The following is a 19,506-nucleotide window of genomic DNA, read 5'->3' on the forward strand; positions in this document are numbered from 1 at the left end:
TTATTAGTAGCGGGCCCAGGTCCTGCAGGCGCCAAGACAGCCACCAAAGTGGCCCCACTCGCCCCGCTCCTGCCTCGGCCTGTTCCGCGCCGTGTCCCGAGGGCATCGCGGGGCATCGTGGCCCGCTGTGGGGTTCCCTGGGGAGGCCGAGCGCACCGGGGGCTGCTGCCTTTCCCTCGGGGATCCCAGGGGAGGCGGGGAGGAGGTTTGAGGTGCCACAGGTGACAAGTGGGGCTGGTGGCTTCTGGGCGGTGGACGAAGATGAGCTGCTGGGCGGAGTGGGGTTGGAGCAGGAATTTTGTTCTCTTGGTTTGCGTCCTGTCACCCTGGGACAGGCAGCAGGGGACAGAGAGCAGGTCACTCAGTGAGCAGAGTGGTGACACGAGTTTAACTGGGAGAGGGGGTTATTCCAACTCTCATAACAACCGACCTCGATGGGGGTGTCCCCCTGTTTTTCCTTAAAGCCCTTGTCACAATTATGACCGTTTTTTAGGCCAGAAACACCTCGCAGCAGGAGCTGAGGTCAGGGCCGAGGCGTGCTCGGGGTTGCAGTGACTTAATGGGCATCAAGGACGTGTTGGGCTGCAGGAAGCAAAGCAAAGCAGGATGCAGGACGAGAACAGTCTTGGTGACAGTGTCCCCATCGCTGAGCCGTGACTCGGGACCAGTGTGGCGGTCCTATCGCAATGAGCCTGGGCTGGCCAAGGTGTGTTTGCACAGCAGGGCTGTTGCTTGAAGACAAGCCCGTGGGGTTTGCAGGAGCACTGGCTCTGCAGTCGTGGTGGGGACACCACCGCAGCCATCCCCCATAGTGAGCCCCGCTCTCATCCCCCACACAGCTCCAGCAATGGTCTTTCTGAAATGGTTTCAGCCCATTTGTAGCCAAAATGTCTCCTCAAGTGTGGCCTTTTTTATTCCAAAGACCTGAAGAAGCAGCAGCAACCAAAAGCATCTTGCTCCTAAAAACCACCTTAAAGTAGAGCATCCCCCAGCACTGACTGCCCCTTCAAACTGTCACCTCAGGGAGGGGGGATAGGCTTTGGGGAAGCTCTGAGCATCCCTGCCAAACTCCACGCAGCGTCCACCCTCTTACCCAGGTTGGTGACCCCCAACACCAGCAGCACTTGTCTGCAGCAGAGATGGGGTCACTTTGGGCAGGGCCACCCCAAGGTTCCCCCCCGGGCAGCAGAGAGCCGCCCTCGTCATCCCCACCCCCGGCAAACCAGCACGAAATGAGGAAGTGGGAGGAAGAAAAAAAAAATTAGTTGCAGTCTGTAGTTGCAGCAGAAACACAAAAGCAAAGTGCTTCAGGATGGCGCTGGGCCCTTGGTGACAGGACCCCCAGCGCCCCGTCCCCGGGGGCAAGACGCAGGGACACCATGGTGAGTGCAAGTGGGGCCCTCGCTGGGCTCCCCCCACCCTTGGGCACCCTGGGGATGTCACCTTCTCCTCCTGCCACCTCAGGGCTGTCTCAGCCCTGTCCTCTCCTGCATCCATCATGGTGCCTTGCTGCTTTCTGGGAAGTGCTAAGAGCCCCCCGCAATGTCCCTGCTGGAGAGGGGACGGTGCTGCCCAGGCATGGGGACAGGGAGTGGAGCTGGGGATGGGTGAGGCACTGGCGCAGTGCTGGGGAGCAGCCAGGGATGGGTGCTGGATGCTGGGTGCAGGGTTGGTGCCCCCGGGAGTGCTGACCCGAGCAGGATGGAGGGCACCAGGCGGTGAGGCTGGGCCGACACAAAGTGGTTTTGATTTTGCCGTTGCTGGTGTGGTACCCACAGGAGAACCCTCGTGTTCCTCTTGGCCCAGCTTCCCACCAGTGCTTCTGGTTTCCGCGCTCATGGGGCCGGCGGGGTGTGGGCAGAGCCCAGCAGGGTGGTGGGGGCTGCCAGGGGCTGCCAGGGGCAGCCGTAACTCCCCGGGCTGCTCAAGCCAAGAAGGACCCTCTGGGTGTCAGTGCCCAGTGTTGGACCTTGTACCTTGGTGCCTGCAGGGAACAGGGGCCACGGGCAGGGCATGGGGCTGCTGAAAGGGCAGCAGCCAGAGCTGGAAGTTGATCTGGAGGCAGAAGAGGAAGATGAAAGCTCTCAAAATTAGGCAGATGCTCAGGCATGGAGTAAGGGTCTGCACAGTGTGGCCGCAACCACATCCTTCAGCCTGTGGCTCTGCCCCCTCCATGTCTCAGAGTGATGCTGTCCCCAGACGTTTCCATCCAGACAGGAAGGGTACAGCAGCCAGGCTGAAACGGGGCCTTCTCCCACCCGCAGCTGCCATTGCCACCTCTGAGAAGCTGCTCAGATGTTGTCCCCCACAAGACACAAACGCTGTCCCCTCCCCATCGCCACCCAAGACCTGAATATGTTTTGTGGCTTCACGAAGGGCCGTGGGGCTGCGTAGCCATGACCTTGACCTCTACCAGGGCCCAGCTCCGGGGCTGGCCCCCATCCCCAAAATGCTGGGGGAAACATCCCATCCCCAAACGCCGCCTGTGCCTGGGAGCTGGCAGGGTTGTGACAAGGATGCGACACCTCGCGCTGCTCTTCTTGAGGCTTCCGGTGGTTTTAAGGTGTTGGCTGCATCTGGCTGTCTCCAGATAAAAGGTGCCACCTTGGGTTGTGTACGCTCTCCATTTGGGGCTTGCAGGGTTTTTTGGTGTCTCAGACCTGAGCTTTAAAGAAAAACAGATGATGTTTTGCAATCCGCGGGGCCGCTCCCCTCCCTGCCTCAGCGATCATATCGTGAGCACCGGCTGCACCCACAGCCTTGGGCACAGGTAGTGGCTGTGGTGGTGACAGTCCCCATCCCGCAGCCCTCAGTTGGGGTCCTCCTGGAGGTCCTGATGGGGGTCCCCATGCACACACGCGTCATGCATGGGGCCATCGGCAAAGTCACTTGTACGAAGTGGCTGCAAACTGAAACCTGGGCCAAGGGCATGAGGATGAAATGGCCTCACGAGGTGTTTGGTCCAGGTTGCCCATCAGGTTGCCCTTCCCTGGGGACCCCCGTGGCGGCGGCTGTCGAGCCGCTGCTCTCTGGCTCATCCCTTGCTTTGGCCTGGAACAGAGGAGGGGACGGAGGAACCGCTGTCCCAAACCTCTGACAGCAAATTCCGTTTGTGCCCCTGCTCCCTGCAGGGATGCTGCCTGCAGCCCCCATCCTGCAAGGGCTCTCTGGGCGCTGAGCTCAGGCAATGCCGCGGTTTTGAGGAGCATCATTCCTCTTCATCCTCCCCCTGGCCCTGCGAACCCCCTGTACCACCCCTCGGGACGTGCTGAGGAAAGCCAGGCAGACTTTGTGCTCCCAAAAATAGGGTGGCAACAACCGCGGTCCTGCAGATATCTGGGACAAAACCTTCATTTAAAGCGAGCCGGTGTTTCCCCGGCAGCTGTGGCTGCATCAGGTGCCCTGGCTGGGCCAGGAAAGCACCTAACCTGCGCCGGGAGGAAGAGGAGGTGTCACGAAGGCACCCGCTCGCCGCTGACAGCTCTGAGCAGTCGTATGACTGAAGGAGAAACTCGGGGCATCAGCTCAAAAGCGCCAAGCTTGCAATACAGGAAATATTCATATTTGCCTTAATTTGGTGCCACAACCAGCCATGCGAGCCCAGGGTGCCTGCGCCCGAGCGCTCAGGGCGGTGGAAGCGGGGGACGGGGAAACGAGGTGTCAGGCTCCCCGCAGGCTCCTCCTGACCGCCTCCTCTCCACCTGAAACACGAGGTTTTGATCAGGTTGGGTTGAAACTGGGAGGCTCCTGGGGTCATCGACAGCTCCCTGGGTGACAGCACGGTGACCTGGAGTGAATGACTGAGCCCACCTGCATTTTTTCAGGTGGCTTGTTAGGATGGAGGGGATGAAGAGGAGAAGAAGGCAAGAAAAAGGCCCATAAGCAATAAATGGGAGGAAGAGGAGAAGCTCCTCTTATGGTTTCAGGCTGCATGAGCAGCCCCAATTCCCCCTGGACTCCCTGAGCTGACCCAGGTCTGGGCGTCCCAAGGGAAGGTGGTGGGACAATGAAGCCAAAAGCCCCTCTGCCAGCTGTGGGGGCTTGAGTTGCACTTGGAGTCTGGGGGGACGTGGATGGTATTTTGGGTTGCAAAGCCCAGTGGGGATGGAGGCGACCGGGGGGAGCAGCACGATGCTGCTGAGCCCTTTCGTGCTCCAAGACAGTCCCTCTGTCCCCCATCGCGATGGTGCCCAGTTGTGCTGAGCATCCAAGGGGGGGGGGGGGGGGGCTGCGGGCAGCCGGGGCAGATGGGAGAGTGCAAAGGTGTCGGCGTCCGGCGCCAGCAGGAAAATGACGCAAAAGGGGAAGAGAAGAAAAGGGAAATGGAAAGAGTAAGAGGCCAGGGGCAACAGGGGGGGAGGAGAAGTGAAATCGATGCTGGGAGCACTGGGGTGAAAGCGGAACCGTGGGGGCCACAGGACAGGCGCAGAGGAGCCACAGGGAGGTCCAGATGGGGTGTCACCTCCCAGGCACTGTTCCAGGGGCCACATGGGCACCACAGCTGTGTTCAGCAAGTTTCCTCTGCACCACCAAGGACAAGGGGCCTTTGAGTAGTTTTCTTTTTGCATGGTGAAATCGTCCCCTCCTCTCCCAGCCCGGGGCTGTTGTGTAGCCCCTCAAGGGCTTCAATCACAGCCCACAGTTTTCCTGCAGCCCCACCGCCCCTGAAGGACAGAGCCAGATGAGTTGGGGGGCGACTGGAAAGTAGGTGCTGGCATCTCTCTGCGCAGGGAGAAAAGGGTGATGGGGGGGCATGGTCGTACCTCTGCCCTGGTGCGAAGGGGACGCGGGGGCACAGAGGATGCGCGGTGCCGGGGATGCCCCCACCAGCTGCAATTTTTGCCTTTCCCCGGGTTATTTTTGCTGCCCCTTTGACTCATAAGCAGAACCTGTGCAGCAATTGCTTCGTTAGACCTTCGTTACCTCCGTCACGAGCAGGGATGATGTTACAAATGTGCCCGTGGGCTGTCGGTGCCCCGTCTGCTCCTCTCCAGGGTGCCAGGCCTGCGGTGAGGCAGGATCCGGCCAGAGGGATGGGGCAAACCCAGGTGCGGCAGCGCTGGGATTTTGAGCTTTGTTAAGTTCCCAGCATGGCCAAACCACCCCTCTTTGCACCACCCGAAGGTGGCTGTTTTGGAGCCAGAGCTGGGGTGGGGGCCAGATCCAGGCCTGGAGCCCCGCTCCCGTCAGTGGTGGCCCCGGGGCAGTCGCTGTGGCCCTCTCCCCGCAGGGCAGCAAGGAGCGTTTCCACTGGCAGAGTCACAATGTCAAGCAGAGCGGCGTGGACGACATGGTCCTGCTCTCCAAGATCGCCGAGGAGGCCATCGTGGAGAACCTCAAGAAGCGTTATATGGATGATTACATCTTCGTATCCTTCCCGGGGCAGCGGGACAGGGCCGGGGAGTGGCAGGGCTGTGCTCCAAGGCTTTGCCAGGGTGTAGGCCAAACTGGGGCTGCCCCAGTGCTTCCAGAGTGTCCTGTCCCCACACTGTGGTGGGACAAGATCGGGATCGGCTTGGGGAATGCCACCATTCCCAGGCTGAGTTGTGCTCAGCAGAGACACTGCAACCATGACCTCCATCCTGCCGTGCCCCAGGACCCCCTTGGGTCCTTCCTTTGCGGCCACAAAGCCCTAAGCAAAGAGCACTGAGCAAAGCCCCTCATCTGCTGTCTCCCACTGCTCCTGCATGCTGGACACCCGCCTGCCGGAGCCAAGGGGGCCAGACCCCAGTGGCCATCGTCCCCTGTTGCTGTCACCCAGCCCTGATGCCCACAGCACGCTCTGGCTACTCTGCACCCACAGCAAATCCAAGCAGACGCCGGCTGGAGCAGGAGCATCCCTGCAGACAGAGGGAGGAGGTGCCACCCGTCACTCTCCACCGGTGTCAGGCCACACGGGACACCCATCAAGCTGGCACAGGGTGCAAAGCTCCCACCCTGCCCAGTGTTGCCCCCACTGCGCCATCCCCCAGCCCAGAGGCTTTCGCAGTCGCTGGCTCCCATCGCAGAGCTGCCACTGCTGAGCACCGTGCACGAGGCTCGGCGGCTCTCGGGCTCTGCGGTGCAGATGGGGGGGTCCCCACGCCCAGGATTCAAGGCGCTGAGCCCTTGCCTTGGGGCAAGCATCCCCCACGCCTGCTTGGGGATGCGGCCGGCTCAGCGCGCCGGCACCATCACACACGCTTCGCCTGCACCCCAGCGCCAGTGGGGAAGAGGATAAATCCCTGCCGTGGAGAGCGGGGCACGGCGGGGGCTTGGGTGGCAGCGGGCTGAGCGTGGGGCTGAGCGTGGGGCTGAGCGTGGGGCTGAGAGTGGGGCTGAGCATGGGGCTGAGCGTGGGGCTGAGTGTGGGGCTGAGAGTGGGGCTGAGCGTGGGGCTGAGAGTGGAGCTGAGCGTGGGGCTGAGCGTGGGGCTGAGCCGCTTGCTCACGCGGTTGCAGCTGTGGTTTCCCTGAAGATGCGGCTCTGTCCTTACAAGGCGATGCTCTGTCCCGGGCTGGCGGTGGGTGACGCAGCCGTCCTCCCCGCTCTTTCAGCAGCCCTTGGGCATTAAGTGTGTTTAGGGGTTGGGTTTGGGGTTTTTTCAGAGGAAAAAAACACCCCACACAGCCTCTTTCTTCCTTTTTTTTTTGCGCTGCTGCACGCAGGGCCCCCATCAAGCCGTGACTCAATGCCCCGCGCTTCTGCATTTCCCAGAAGAGCCCCCCTAGTCCTGCCCCTCGGCTGCTCTTCCCTTGCCCCACTGTCAGGTGGGCTGAAAATAGGACATCAAGGGCGTGGGGTAACCCCACTGGCACCGCTCTGTCCCCGACCTCCATCTGCCCAGCACCTGCCCTGGGGCTCTGGGGGCTCATCCCCATCCTCCTGCTGTGTCATTTCCAGGCGCAGTTCCCCGCTTTTCCCTTCCCCTGCCCTCACCAGGGTGACTCGGGGATGCTGCAGGCAGGGGCTGAGTGAGGTGGAGTGACGGGGTGGCCAGGGAAAGGCAGGAACCGGTGGTTTATCCCCTCTCCATGCCTCAGTTTCCCTGGTTGTAAAATAGAGGCGGGCTCCTGCTGCAAAAGCCGTAGATGGAGCACGAGCAGCTGAGCAGAGGGTGAATTCCAGGAGGCTGCGGGATGATGGAAATGCCACTTTTGGTGCCAATCCTCAGCCAGAGACCAAGGAGCTGAGGGGATGCTCCTGCTGTACCCTGCACTGATCACACTGTGGGGGACACCTCAGGGCCAATGGAGCAAAGCACTGGGGCCCCATGGCCAGGAGAGCACCAAGTCACAGCAGCAGCTCTGCCTGCCCCCGAGCTGAAAACCCTCGTGGTATTCCTGGTAGAAGCTTCCAGGATGAGGTGGGGACCCCCCCACCCACCTCCCTGCCATTGCTCTCACTGATGCTGCCTCCAGAGCAGGAAGGGGGGACACGGGAAAGGACGTACAGACCTTAACCTCCCACTCAGACCTACATCGGGCCGGTGCTCATCTCCGTCAACCCCTTCAAGCAGATGCCGTACTTCACTGACCGGGAGATCGAGCTGTACCAGGGAGCGGTGAGGCTGCTGCGTGCCGGCTGGCAGGGTCGGCCTGGGGGGTTCGTTGGGTTTAATTTGGTGTGAAACACCTGGGGGGTTCATGTGAAACCCCATGAGGGTCCCCATCCTCCTCAGCCCTTTGGGTGCTGCCAGGGGTCGGTGCTCCCAAACACATTGATAGAGTCAGGAATGAGACTCGGGAGCAAATCCACATTCTTGAGAAATTCAGCTCACAAATACACACCAAAGCAACCCAAACATGGTAAAATCCAGCCCGAGTGACTTGCTCTGCCGCAACGAGCTCCCCAAGGAGGAGGGGAGAGTCGAAAAAACATCTGACACGCTGCTGATTAGCTCATGTTTGTGGCGAGAGACTAATTGCCCATCCCCGCTGCGTGCCACTGCCTTGTGCAAGGCACGGGCAGAGCGAAGTGGGTCGAGGAGGGGGCTCAGGGCGGGGAGCTGACGGCTGCTCTGTGCTCAGCGCTGCTGTCCTTGTAACCCTATTTAGGCTCAGTATGAAAATCCCCCCCATATCTACGCCCTGACCGACAACATGTACCGCAACATGCTGATCGATGGCGAGAACCAGTGCGTCATCATCAGGTAGGGAGGACGCAGGAGCGCAGCTGGGGACCCCCTGCCACCGCTCCGGGGCCAACTGCCACCATCACCCCTTCTCCCCACACCCTGGGTACATCCCTGCCGAACACAGCAGCCGGGCAGCGGCAAGAGGTGGTTGAAGCCCAGTGGTGGGTCCTGGGGGACCCACCTGGGTGTGCTGGGCCACGAGCACTAGCAGGGTCTGAGGTCGGGTGGTCCCAGGCAGGGCCGGAGCCTTGTGCAATGCAGCTTTCCGGCTGAGCGTTGCGAGGGAAATGGGCAGGATGTGGGGCAAGGTCGGAGACTTCCCCTTGAGGCTCCTAAGTCTCCCTCCTCCCCTCCAAAATCCATCAACAAGAAATCCAACATCTCCTCCTGGAGCAGCTCCTTGCTAAGCCGTGCTCCAGCCCTGCTTATAGCCCAGAGCACCCGGGCAGCTCCGTCCGTGGCATTAGTGCTGCCACACGCTCTGTACGTGGCAGGAGGGAGGCCACAGCCCCTGTCATGCATCGTCACCCCCAGCTCCCACTCCAGCATCCCACCCTGAAGCACCCCAGGATGGGCGGCTCTGGCGGGGCCGTTTCACTTTTCCTCTGCTTTGACATTTGCACAGCGGAGAAAGCGGGGCCGGGAAAACGGTGGCAGCGAAATACATCATGGGCTACATCTCCAAAGTGTCCGGGGGTGGTGAGAAAGTGCAGGTATGGCTGCTCCCCCCCCCACCCCACCACGCATCGCTTCACCTCCCAACCACTCCCCACCGCCCTGGCTCCCCAGTCCCCCCATCTGATGGTGGCACACGGAGCAGCCCTGGCTCCAGGGCTGGGGACACACAAAGCCTGGGGTCTGTCCCCCCACCTCAGTGGGGTGCAGGTGTGCGGCCCCCCCCCCCCCCACTCAGCCCTCTCCCTCCTCTGCCCCCAGCACGTCAAGGACATCATCCTGCAGTCCAACCCGCTGCTGGAAGCTTTTGGAAATGCCAAAACCGTCCGGAACAACAACTCCAGCCGCTTCGTAAGTCGCCAGGGCAGGTGCAGAGGGTCAGCACTGTGGCCAGGATCCGTCCCAGCAATGCTCCTAATGGGGTGGGAGAAGGGGGAGAGAAGCCGGGGCTGGGGGGAGCGAGGAGTCGGGGCCATGGCTCTGAGCAGGAGCTGTGCTGGCGCAGGGGAAGTACTTCGAGATCCAGTTCAGCCGGGGTGGTGAACCCGACGGGGGGAAGATCTCCAACTTTCTGCTGGAGAAGTCGCGGGTGGTGAGCCAGAACGAGTGCGAGAGGAATTTCCACATCTACTATCAGGTACGGGGAGGCACGGAGCCAGGCGGGCTGCCACGGGGGGCCGGGGGCTGGGTAACTGCAGCTCCCGTTTCTCTCCCAGCTCATCGAAGGGGCGTCCCAAGAGCAGCGGCAGAACCTGGGCATCATGAGCCCCGATTATTACTACTACCTGAACCAGTCGGACACGTACCAGGTGGAGGGCACGGATGACCGTAGCGACTTCCATGAGACCATGGTGAGTGCCCCGGAGGGGGAGTCCCCAAAGCCATCTGCGGCCGGGCAGGGGCTGACGGGCTCCCCACGCCCCCAGAACGCCATGCAGGTCATCGGCATTCGGGGCGAGGACCAGCAGCTGGTGCTGCAGATCGTGGCGGGGATCCTCCACCTTGGAAACATCAGCTTTCGGGAGGAAGGCAACTACGCTCGGGTGGAAAATGCTGACTGTGAGTAGCTGACTCGCCCTGCTCCGGGGGGGCAAGTGGGGATGCTCGCAGAGACCCTTGGCAATGAATTGTGAACTCTCCGTAGCACGAATCCCCTGGCAGAGGAGAGAGGCAGTGTCAGCGTCTTCCCCATGACTAACATGGGGAAACTGAGGCAGCGGGCAAATGGCACAACCAGAGCTTAAATAGCAAGGGGACGGATGCCAGGAGTCGCTTGCTGTGATTTAGCAGAGGGAGGACCACATCCCACGTCCCCGGTCGCTGCACCGCTGCTGTCCTTTGCGCTCGGATGGGGCTGGGGGCTCTGCAGGCAGCGTGCCAGGGCCGTATGGGGCACAGGCAGCCCTGACTGCCCCCCAACTCTGCCCAGCCCTAGCCTTCCCTGCCTACCTGCTGGGGATCGACCCGGACCGCCTCAACGAGAAGGTCACCAGCAGAAAAATGGACAGCAAGTGGGGCGGCCGCTCCGAGTCCATCACCGTCACCCTCAACGTGGAGCAGGCGGCCTACACCCGCGACGCCCTGGCCAAGGGGCTCTACGCGCGCGTCTTCGACTTTCTCGTGGAGGTGCGTGGTCCCGGCGGGCTGGGCCAAGCACGGCCGGGGCACGGAGGGGATGCTCACCACCCGCTCCCGTGTGCAGCCGTCCCCGCCGCCCTAGGCCCCCGGTGAAGGTGGCTCGTCCCGTCTCTCCCTGCAGTCTATCAACCGGGCTATGCAGAAGCCGTACGAGGAGTACAGCATCGGGGTGCTGGACATCTACGGCTTCGAAATATTCCAGGTGTGTGTTGCTTTGCTGTAGGAGCCCGGCTGGGGAACGTCCTTCCCTGATCCCGCAGCAAGGAGAGCGGCTGGAGCAGGGGCTGTTAGTACCTGAGGGCCCCAAGAAGGGTCCCTGGAGCAGCACCCAAAGGCTCTGCTGTTTGGGGTCCCTCCAATGCAGTGAGAGGAGAAGAAGCCGACTCAGCCCCGTCTTCTCTTTCATCTTTTGTCCTTTTGCAGAAAAATGGCTTTGAGCAATTCTGCATTAACTTTGTGAACGAGAAGTTGCAGCAGATCTTCATAGAGCTGACCCTGAAGGCAGAGCAGGTACGGGGGGGCTGGGCTGGGGTGGCTGTGGGGCTGCACCAGCGCCCCGATTCCTGCACCCCCGCGTCTGGCTGGTCCCAGCACCATGGCCGGAGCAGGGGGGCTGCAGCATATCCCATGGGTTGGGGACCCACCTGGCTCTCCCTGCCCTTCCCCAGGAGGAATACGTGCAGGAAGGGATCAAGTGGACCCAGATCCAGTACTTCAACAACAAGGTGGTGTGCGACCTGATAGAGAACAAGCTGGTGAGTGGGGTCCCCTCCTCTGGGGGAGGTTTTCTCGGGAAGCCGAGGCACCCACGGAGTGGGGTGCCAGATGGGCTGGGTGCTGTTGAGGACAGGTCCTGCTAGGGACCATCCTTGGGAGGGCAGCAGCTCTGCATCCTTAACCTAAGCTGCAGTTCAGCATGAAGCAACTTTGACCAGTGCGGGGCACTTGAGCACAGCCAGATGCAGGATTGGGCCCTACCCACAGCCTTTGGACACCCATAGCTTCACTCTCCCTCTCCCAGAACCCCCCCGGGATCATGAGCGTCCTGGATGATGTCTGTGCCACCATGCACGCCACCGGCGAGGGGGCCGACCAGACCTTGCTGCAGAAGCTGCAGGCGGCCGTGGGCACCCACGAGCACTTCAACAGCTGGAGCTCAGGCTTCATCATCCACCACTACGCAGGCAAGGTACGACACCCCACACCCCACACCCCACGGCCCTGGCCACAGCAGCAACGGGGCTGAGCTCCCCTCCTGTCCCCAGGTCTCCTATGATGTGAATGGCTTCTGCGAGCGCAACCGGGATGTGCTCTTCACCGACTTGATTGAGCTCATGCAGAGCAGTGAATAGTGAGTCTTGGCAGCGCTGTGGTCCCGGGGACCACCCCAAAAGGGCTGGGGCAGAGGGCAGCATCCTTAACATCCAGACCATAAAGCTTTGCTGGTCCTGCCTCTGCTGGAGCCACAGCTCGGGGTGCTCAGCATCCTGCATGGAATGGTTTGGGTTGGAAGGGACCTTATAGACCATCTAGTTCCAACCCCCTGTCACAGGCAGGGACACCTTCCACCAGACCAGGTTGCTCCAAGCCCCATCCAGCCTGGCCTTGAACACTGCCAGGGAGGGGGCAGCCACAGCTTCTCTGGGCAACCTGGGCCAGGGTCTCACCACCCTCACAGTCAACAATTTCTTCCTAAGATCTCATCTAAATCTACCCTCTTCCCCCCATCGAGCACAGTAGCACCCAGCAAGGCTGGGCAGAGGGGTGCTCACCCACCAGCACCCATCCTGTTCAGCCTGGGGGCAGTTGGGGGGGGGACAGGCTGGTGCAGGATTTCCCAGCAGCAGAAAGCAGAGCTGGAGTTGGTTCCAGCTCAGCACGTGCTGAGCTCGGGGAGCCCGACGGCTCTCACGCAGGGACTGTCACCTGCATTTCAGCGGTTTCATCCGGATGCTTTTCCCAGAAAAGCTCGATTCTGACAAAAAGGGACGACCAACCACCGCAGGCTCCAAAATCAAGGTACGTCCCGGCGGCTGCAGGACAGTAGCTGCCTCTGGGGCAGCAGCAGGGTGATGGGCTCCCACCAACACCTTTAGTGCTACAAAGGTTGATCCTTGCAACAGAAACAGGCCAACGACCTAGTGAACACGCTAATGAAGTGCACACCACACTACATCCGCTGCATCAAGCCCAACGAGACCAAGAAACCCCGGGACTGGGAGGAGAGCAGGTAACTGAGGCCCCTTGCAATGTATCAGGGAACCCACAGAGCCACAGGAGCGGGACCCAGCCATGGAGGTGTGACCAGGACCAGCTTTCCTCCAAAACCTGCACCCCTGGGCAATCCCTCTGTGCTGCCCACAGACGCAGGGGAGCACGAGGCGGGTGCTGAGGAGCTTGTCGGGACACACACCCCCCTCTACATGCATCATCTGAGCCCCAAGGAGCTCTCACACATGCACAGCCATGGCTGTCCCCATGCAAAGCAGCAGCCGAGGGGCCCAAGCAGGTCCCCCACCGACCTGCCATCCCACACCAAGCGCGTCCCTCCTGGCTCCACAGGGTGAAGCATCAAGTTGAGTACCTGGGGCTGAAGGAGAACATCCGCGTGCGCCGGGCGGGGTTCGCCTACCGCCGCCTCTTCCACAAGTTCCTGCAACGGTGAGTGACCCCCGGGATGGGGATGGTGAGTCCCCGCAGCCCGGCCGTGACTCACATCCCCTGTCCCCGCAGCTACGCCATCCTCACCCCTGAGACGTGGCCGTCCTGGCGCGGGGACGAGCGGCAAGGGGTGCAGCACTTGCTGCGCTCTGTCAACATGGACCCAGACCAGTATCAGATGGGTCGGACCAAGGTGTTCGTCAAGAACCCCGAATCGGTGCGTGGCCCCGCTCTGCCCCTCGCCCCGCAGCCCTGCGTCCCCTGCATGCAGATGAGCATCGCTTCGGGCAACGCCGGGAAGGGTTTGGGGTGCTGATGTGCAGGAGAAGCGGTGCAGCTGCGGCTCGGTGGCCCCTAGTTGACCGTGCTCAGCACCCCGTGTCCCTTCCAGCTCTTCCTCCTTGAAGAGATGCGGGAGCGGAAATTCGACGGCTTCGCCCGGGTGATCCAGAAAGCCTGGCGCCGGCACGTCGCCATCAGGAAGTATGAGCAGATGCGAGAGGAGGGTAAGGCTGGGCAAGGAAGGGGACACCGACACCCCAGCACCCCTTTTAGGGTGCCCTTTGCTGCCAGAGCGGCAGAAGAGCGGCAGCCTGGCTCCTAACTGTGCCACTAACGAGGAAGGATGTGAGGAGGGCTCAGACCATGAGATGTCTGGGGTCTTTCCTACACCTTAAAGGAGGATGCAGGTTTCTTGCTCCTATTTCCAGCCCTGGGAGGGGCAGTAGGACAGAAACTGGATCCTCGCGCTGTCTCGGCCTGCATTCATTGCCTGCAAAGGGACGGAGAGCAGTAGCTGGGAGTGTTTGCAGAGGGATGGGAAAAGCCAGTGACCACCTCCTGACCCCATCGCTGGTGTTTCCCACCCTCCCAAGCATGCAGTGAAAAATCAAGGGGGAAAACCCTGAAAGCAGCTGAATCCCTCCCTCCCTCCCACGGCGCAAGGTTTTTCAAAGCCAGTTAATGGGTTTCAAAGCCAGCCAAGCTCAAGCAGCTTGGATTCCTCCTGTGGCATAAAACAAGCCCCACTTCTGGCTGCCACCATCTGTGTGACAGCTCCCACAGCTCCTGCACTGGTTTGGGAGGGCAGGCACTGGCCAGGCAGGGGCTGAGGGCTGAGCTGCCAGCACGGAGCCCTGTCTGACCGGCATCGCTTCGGGGTTCCTCACAGCCTCCAACATCCTCTACAACTTCAAAGAGCGGAGGAGGAACAGCATCAACAGGAATTTTGTGGGCGATTACCTGGGCATGGAGGAGCGGCCGGAGCTGCGCCAGTTCCTGGCCAAGCGGGAGAGGATCGACTTCGCTGACTCCATCACTAAATACGACCGGAGGTTCAAGGTACGGGTTGGGACAGGCTAAGCTGGGCTCATGGTGGTTGCCCTTGGGTGGCATGTGTGTGCAGGGCTTATGCCCCCCTGCAAACACCCCCTCACCCCCTGCTTCTGCCCTTTCCCAGCCCATCAAGAGGGACTTTATCCTCACCCCGAAGTATTTCTACCTGATCGGACGGGAGAAGGTGAAGAAAGGTCCTGAGAAGGGGCAGATCAAGGAGGTGCTCAAGAAGAAGGTGGAGCTCCAGGCGGTGAGCAGTGTCTCGCTGAGGTGCGTCCCTTAGCACAGGCTCTGCATCGGGGGGGTCCACAGGGTCAGGCTTCACCCACCAGCCTCTCCGTGCTCCGGTGCCCCCGGCCAGGCCCCAGCCCCTCGCCTGTGGAGGGAGCAGGGCATCAGACCATGGGGAGGAGGCTCCCTGCAGAGTGCTCTGCAGATGGGGCTTTGGAAGCTAAATCACCCTCCAAATTTGCTCGGGGTGCGCCCAGGCCCAGTGGGGCACTCCCAGCTCCCCCCCACTGCCAGCTGGCACCAGCCTTCTCTCCCATTGATGCCCCCACACCGGGGTTGCTCCCCCAGCACCAGGCAGGATGATTTCTTCATCCTCCACGAGAACGATGCCGACAATTTCTTGGAGTCCATCTTCAAGACGGAGCTGCTCAGCCTGCTGTGCAAGCGCTACGAGGAGCTCACCCGCACCAAGCTGCGCCTCTCCTTCAAGGACACGTAAGGATGGAGGCCGGGAGAGGTGACAGAGCAGGACATGGTCCTGTCACAGTGGCCTCATGGCCTCTCTCTCCCCTAGACTACAGTTTCGGGTGAAGAAGGAGGGCTGGGGCGGTGGCGGCACCCGCAACATCACCTTCGTCAGAGGACAGGGCGACGTGGCCGCCCTCAAAGCCGGAGGCAAAACCCTTACGGTCAGCATCGGGGATGGGCTCCCCAGGAATGCCAGTGAGTGCCAGGGCACCTGGGGGGTGGCGGTGAGGGGGGGGACAGGAGCGCCGGGGCCGCAGGGCACAGCTGGAGACCTGGGAACATCGGGGTGAGCCAGCGTGTGCCCCGGCACCACAGGGTCTGTGTTTCACCCAGGAGGGGTACCTGGCGATGGGGCAGCACGGGGTGTTTCGGGAAAAAGGGCAGCTGGGTACAAAGTGTGGGGGCAGCCCCCCGCAGCTGGCTCCAAGGACCGTCACCTAACGGGGGGCTCGTGTCCCCCCAGAGCCCACGAGGAAGGCGGCGACGCAGAGCAGAGGTGGCAGCAGGTGGCCGGCGCCCTCCCGAAGTGCCCCACCAGCACCCAGAGGTGAGCAGGGCAGTGCCAAGGGGGGGGGTGCCGGGGAGGGGGGACCCCAGCCTGGATCCAGCCAGCGCTGCACTCCAGGGGGTGCAGGCTGAGCGCTGGCTCCCTGTAACACACCATCTTCCAGGTGCCTGCAGGAACGGGGCCCCCCAGTTCCCGCGCGGTGACAGCGGGGCTCGGCAGGGCACATACACGGCGCCCCAGAAGCAGGCGCGGGGGCCACCGGCCACGGCGCTTCCCCTCCGAAACGCCAGCCACCAGCGGAAGACGCGGCCCCCATCCGAGCAGAACATGGATTTCCTCAACGTGCCTGACCAGGGGGTGGCTGGGTAGGTCCTGCCCCCCTGCCCCATCCTGCCCTCCCACCACTGCTGGTCCCCAGAGATGCTCTTTCCCCTCTGAGCAGCTCCACTGCCCAATCGAGCAACAGCCCCACCAGGTCCGGGCAATGTGGCCTTGCTTGGCAGATCAGCACCTCCCAGCACATCCCAATTCATAGAATCACAGACTGGTTTGGGTTGGAAGGGACCTCAAAGACCATCCAGTTCCAACCCCCCTGCCACGGGCAGGGACACCTTCCACCAGACCAGGTTGCTCCAAGCCCCATCCAACCTGGCCTTGAACACTGCCAGGGAGGGGGCAGCCACAGCTTCTCTGGGCAACCTGGGCCAGGGTCTCACCACTCTCACAGCCAACAATTTCTTCCTAATATCTCATCTCAATCTCCCCTCTTTCAGTTTAAAACCATTCCCCCTCGTCCTGTCACTCCATGCCCTTGTCAAAAGTCCCTCTCCAGCTTTCCTGTAGCCCCTTCAGGTACTGGAAGGTGCTAGAAGGTCTCCCCTTATACTGGGAGTGCCTGCACTGGGAGGACCCACCTGAGCTCCAGACAAGGAGCATCCCATTGGTGGAGGAGAGCAGGGTGGGAAGGAGGGTGCAGACACCCCTGGTAAACCGCCCTTCCTCCCGGTCCTGCAGGATGCAGCGCCGGCGGAGCCTGAGCCAGCGGCCGCCCCCTGCCAGGCGCCCCAAGCCGCAGCCCAAGGCAGCCGTGCCGCGCTGCCAGGCGCTCTACCAGTACGTCGGGCAGGACGTGGACGAGCTCAGCTTCAACGTGGGGGACATCATCGACATCCTGCTGGAAGGTACCTCCGGGCTCCTGCCCTCGCCCAGCTTCTCCCCAGTGTGCCCTGTGGCAGCACCACACCTGACCCCGCTCTTCTTTCCCCCCCCGTCCCAGATATCTCGGGCTGGTGGAAAGGCCGGCTGCACGGCAGGGAAGGGCTTTTCCCTGGGAACTATGTGCAGAAGATCTAAGCCAGGCGCAGCAGCCGCAAGGAGAAGGGTGCCATCACAGAATCACAGAATCACAGAATCACAGAATCAACCAGGTTGGAAGAGCCCTCTGGGATCATCGAGTCCAATCATTGCCCTGACACCACCATGGCAACTAGACCAGGGCACTAAGTGCCATGTCCAGGCTTTTCTTAAACACATCCAGAGATGGTGACTCCACCACCTCCCTGGGCAGCCCCTTCCAATGGCTAATGACCCTTGCTGAGAAGAAATGCTTCCTAATGTCCAACCTGAACCTCCCCTGGCGAAACCTGAGGCTGTGCCCTCTTGTCCTATCGCTGGTTGCCTGGGAGAAGAGGCCGACTCCCACTCCACTACAACCTCCCTTCAGGTAGTTGTAGACTGCACTAAGGTCACCTCTGAGCCTCCTCTTCTCCAGGCTAAACACCCCCAGCTCCCTCAGCCATTCCTCGTAGGTCAGACCCTCCAGACCCTTCACCAGCTTGGTCGCCCTCCTCTGGACTTGCTCCAACACCTCAACATCTCTCTTGAAGTGCGGGGCCCAGAACTGGACACAGGATTCAAGGTGCGGCCTCACCAGTGCCGAGTACAGAGGGACGATCCCTTCCCCAGACCAGCTGGCTACACTATTCCTAATAGAGGCCAGGATGCCATTGGCCTTCTTGGCCACCTGGGCACACATCCTCCCACCCCAACTCCACCGAGGCCGCGCCGAAGGGGCCAGCGGCAGCTTTGCGGCGGTTCCCCACCGACGCTGGCGTTGAGTCCCCCTGGCCTGCACCGTCTGCCAGGCTGGGCCGGTGCCAACCACTGGATCCTGCAGCTGCTTTAGACGGTGGCCTCGCTGCAGCAAGGACCGGCTCTTTGCTGCTTGTTTTAACCCTGGGAGTGGAACTGCTCCAGTGACTATATGATTATATATAGGATATGTATAAATAGGATTATTATTAATAATTATGGTAACTAATCAGACTCAGCAAATCTGAGTCTGACTCAAAACCTGAGCCTGGAGTTTGTATTTCACCCTGGTGCTGGCCCGTGGCTCCCGCTGGCCCCGTGACAAAAGCCCTGCGCCCACGTGTCCCCGCGTGGGGGGATGTGGCTGGACACACATCAGAGGCAGCCCCGTTCCCTTCACGTTGAACCCTCCAGAAGATGCTGAATCCAGAAACCAACACCCCCAGGAGCTCAGCTCAGGCATCTGCTCAGCCTGGTGTGGCTCTGGACCACTTGGCACGGCCACGAGTGGTCCAGAGTCACTGGACCCAGCGGTGAGGCAAAGCAGGGCACCGGGGCGCAGCAGGACCAAGGTGCCATCGCCGTTCCCTGACTTCCCACAGGAAAAGCTGCGAGGACCCCTTAGCCGAAGCCCACTGATGGTGGTCAGAGGGTGCTGGGCCCCCCCCGGGTTTGCAGGGCAGGGGGTGTCTCACCCACGGGGTGCCAGGGCCAATGTGTGGGGTGGAAACCGCTGTCTTTGGCTGCACCAGCTCTGGGGGTGCGGGGGACCCCCTCTGCCCCCACCCCGGGACCAAGAGGCAGCCGGGGCAGGGAGGGTCTTGGGTGGGTGGAGGGGCTGAGTCTGACCCAGGGTTAATCCACGAGGTTTGCAGCAGGGAAAGGGACGAACAGTGCCGACATGCTGGACCTCGTCCCTGCCTGCCCCCTGCTCCCCCCGTGGGGCCTGTGCCGGAGGAAGTGACGACAACCCGCTCCCACACGGCCCTGCCTCGGCCTCACATCCCAGCCCGCCTCTTCCTCCCTCCCGCAGCCCCCAGCGGGGCTGTGCCCCTACCCAGCCCCAGAGACTGGGGGGGCTATAGAGGGGTTCAGCAGACCCTGTTTCCTCCAGGGTGGGGGTGGCAGAGGGCAGGAGGCTGCTGGGATGTGAAGTCCTCCATGGCCCCACGCTGCAAACGGTGGTTGGGCCTCCCAGTGACGGGTTTTTACAGCCCCTGTGGTCCTTGGGGGGATTTTTCCTGTAAATCCCAGATTTTTAAGAGTCTTTGCACTGCAGCGCTTGGGCGAGGGGGCGGGGGGAGCAAGCAGAGCCTCTGTTTTTATTTTAATGAAAAAAAATTGGCTTTGGAAAATCTGGGGATTTAGGAAACTCCTTCCTGCTCCTCCTAGTCCATCCTTGGGGCCATGGGGGGAGGGGGGGCAGCACCCCGGCAGTGGGTGCTGTGCAAGTGGGATGCTCCCGTTCTGCCCTGCGGGTAGGTGGGAGCTCGGCCAGCTCAGGCACTCCCTGGGGTGCTTCCAGGGGCTCGGGGTGCTCGGAGGGGCTCAGAGGGGCTCCAGGGGCTGCGAGGGGCTTGGGGGTCTCTGAGGGGCTCCAGTTGCTCTGAGGGTCCTGGAAGGCTCCAAGGGGCTTGGGCTGCTCTTAGGAGCCATGTGTGATCTGATGGGCTAGGGATGCTCTAAGGGGTCCAGGGTGCTCCAAGAAACTTAGGGTGCTCAG

At 61.6% G+C, this 19,506-nt stretch overlaps 1 protein-coding gene across 1 annotated transcript; it reads left to right on the forward strand.

The window, feature by feature from the left end:
• The first annotated feature begins 1,302 nt into the window (after window positions 1–1,302).
• On the forward strand, window positions 1,303–17,045 carry MYO1F (myosin IF). Its single transcript, XM_068420542.1, has 28 exons — window positions 1,303–1,382; window positions 5,231–5,368; window positions 7,454–7,543; window positions 8,037–8,131; window positions 8,742–8,829; window positions 9,053–9,142; window positions 9,297–9,428; window positions 9,508–9,642; window positions 9,718–9,850; window positions 10,221–10,417; window positions 10,551–10,631; window positions 10,853–10,939; window positions 11,098–11,184; window positions 11,451–11,618; window positions 11,695–11,780; window positions 12,367–12,448; window positions 12,553–12,659; window positions 12,992–13,090; window positions 13,163–13,307; window positions 13,482–13,596; window positions 14,262–14,431; window positions 14,550–14,695; window positions 15,005–15,151; window positions 15,231–15,379; window positions 15,648–15,731; window positions 15,856–16,057; window positions 16,707–16,873; window positions 16,969–17,045. The coding sequence occupies exons 1-28, from the start codon at window positions 1,380–1,382 to the stop codon at window positions 17,043–17,045; spliced, it is 3,300 nt and encodes a 1,099-aa protein (XP_068276643.1). The 5' UTR covers window positions 1,303–1,379.
• Window positions 17,046–19,506: the final 2,461 nt, after the last annotated feature.

The sequence above is a fragment of the Nyctibius grandis genome, chromosome 31 (assembly GCF_013368605.1).
Source record: "Nyctibius grandis isolate bNycGra1 chromosome 31, bNycGra1.pri, whole genome shotgun sequence".
Taxonomy (NCBI): domain Eukaryota; kingdom Metazoa; phylum Chordata; class Aves; order Nyctibiiformes; family Nyctibiidae; genus Nyctibius; species Nyctibius grandis.

Bases quoted from the DNA above. Each gene is read 5' to 3' on its own strand.
- MYO1F (XM_068420542.1), top strand. The intron at 11,619-11,694 runs GTACGACACCCC...TCCTGTCCCCAG, and splicing joins TCCACCACTACGCAGGCAAG to GTCTCCTATGATGTGAATGG. The intron at 12,660-12,991 runs GTAACTGAGGCC...CTGGCTCCACAG, and splicing joins CGGGACTGGGAGGAGAGCAG to GGTGAAGCATCAAGTTGAGT.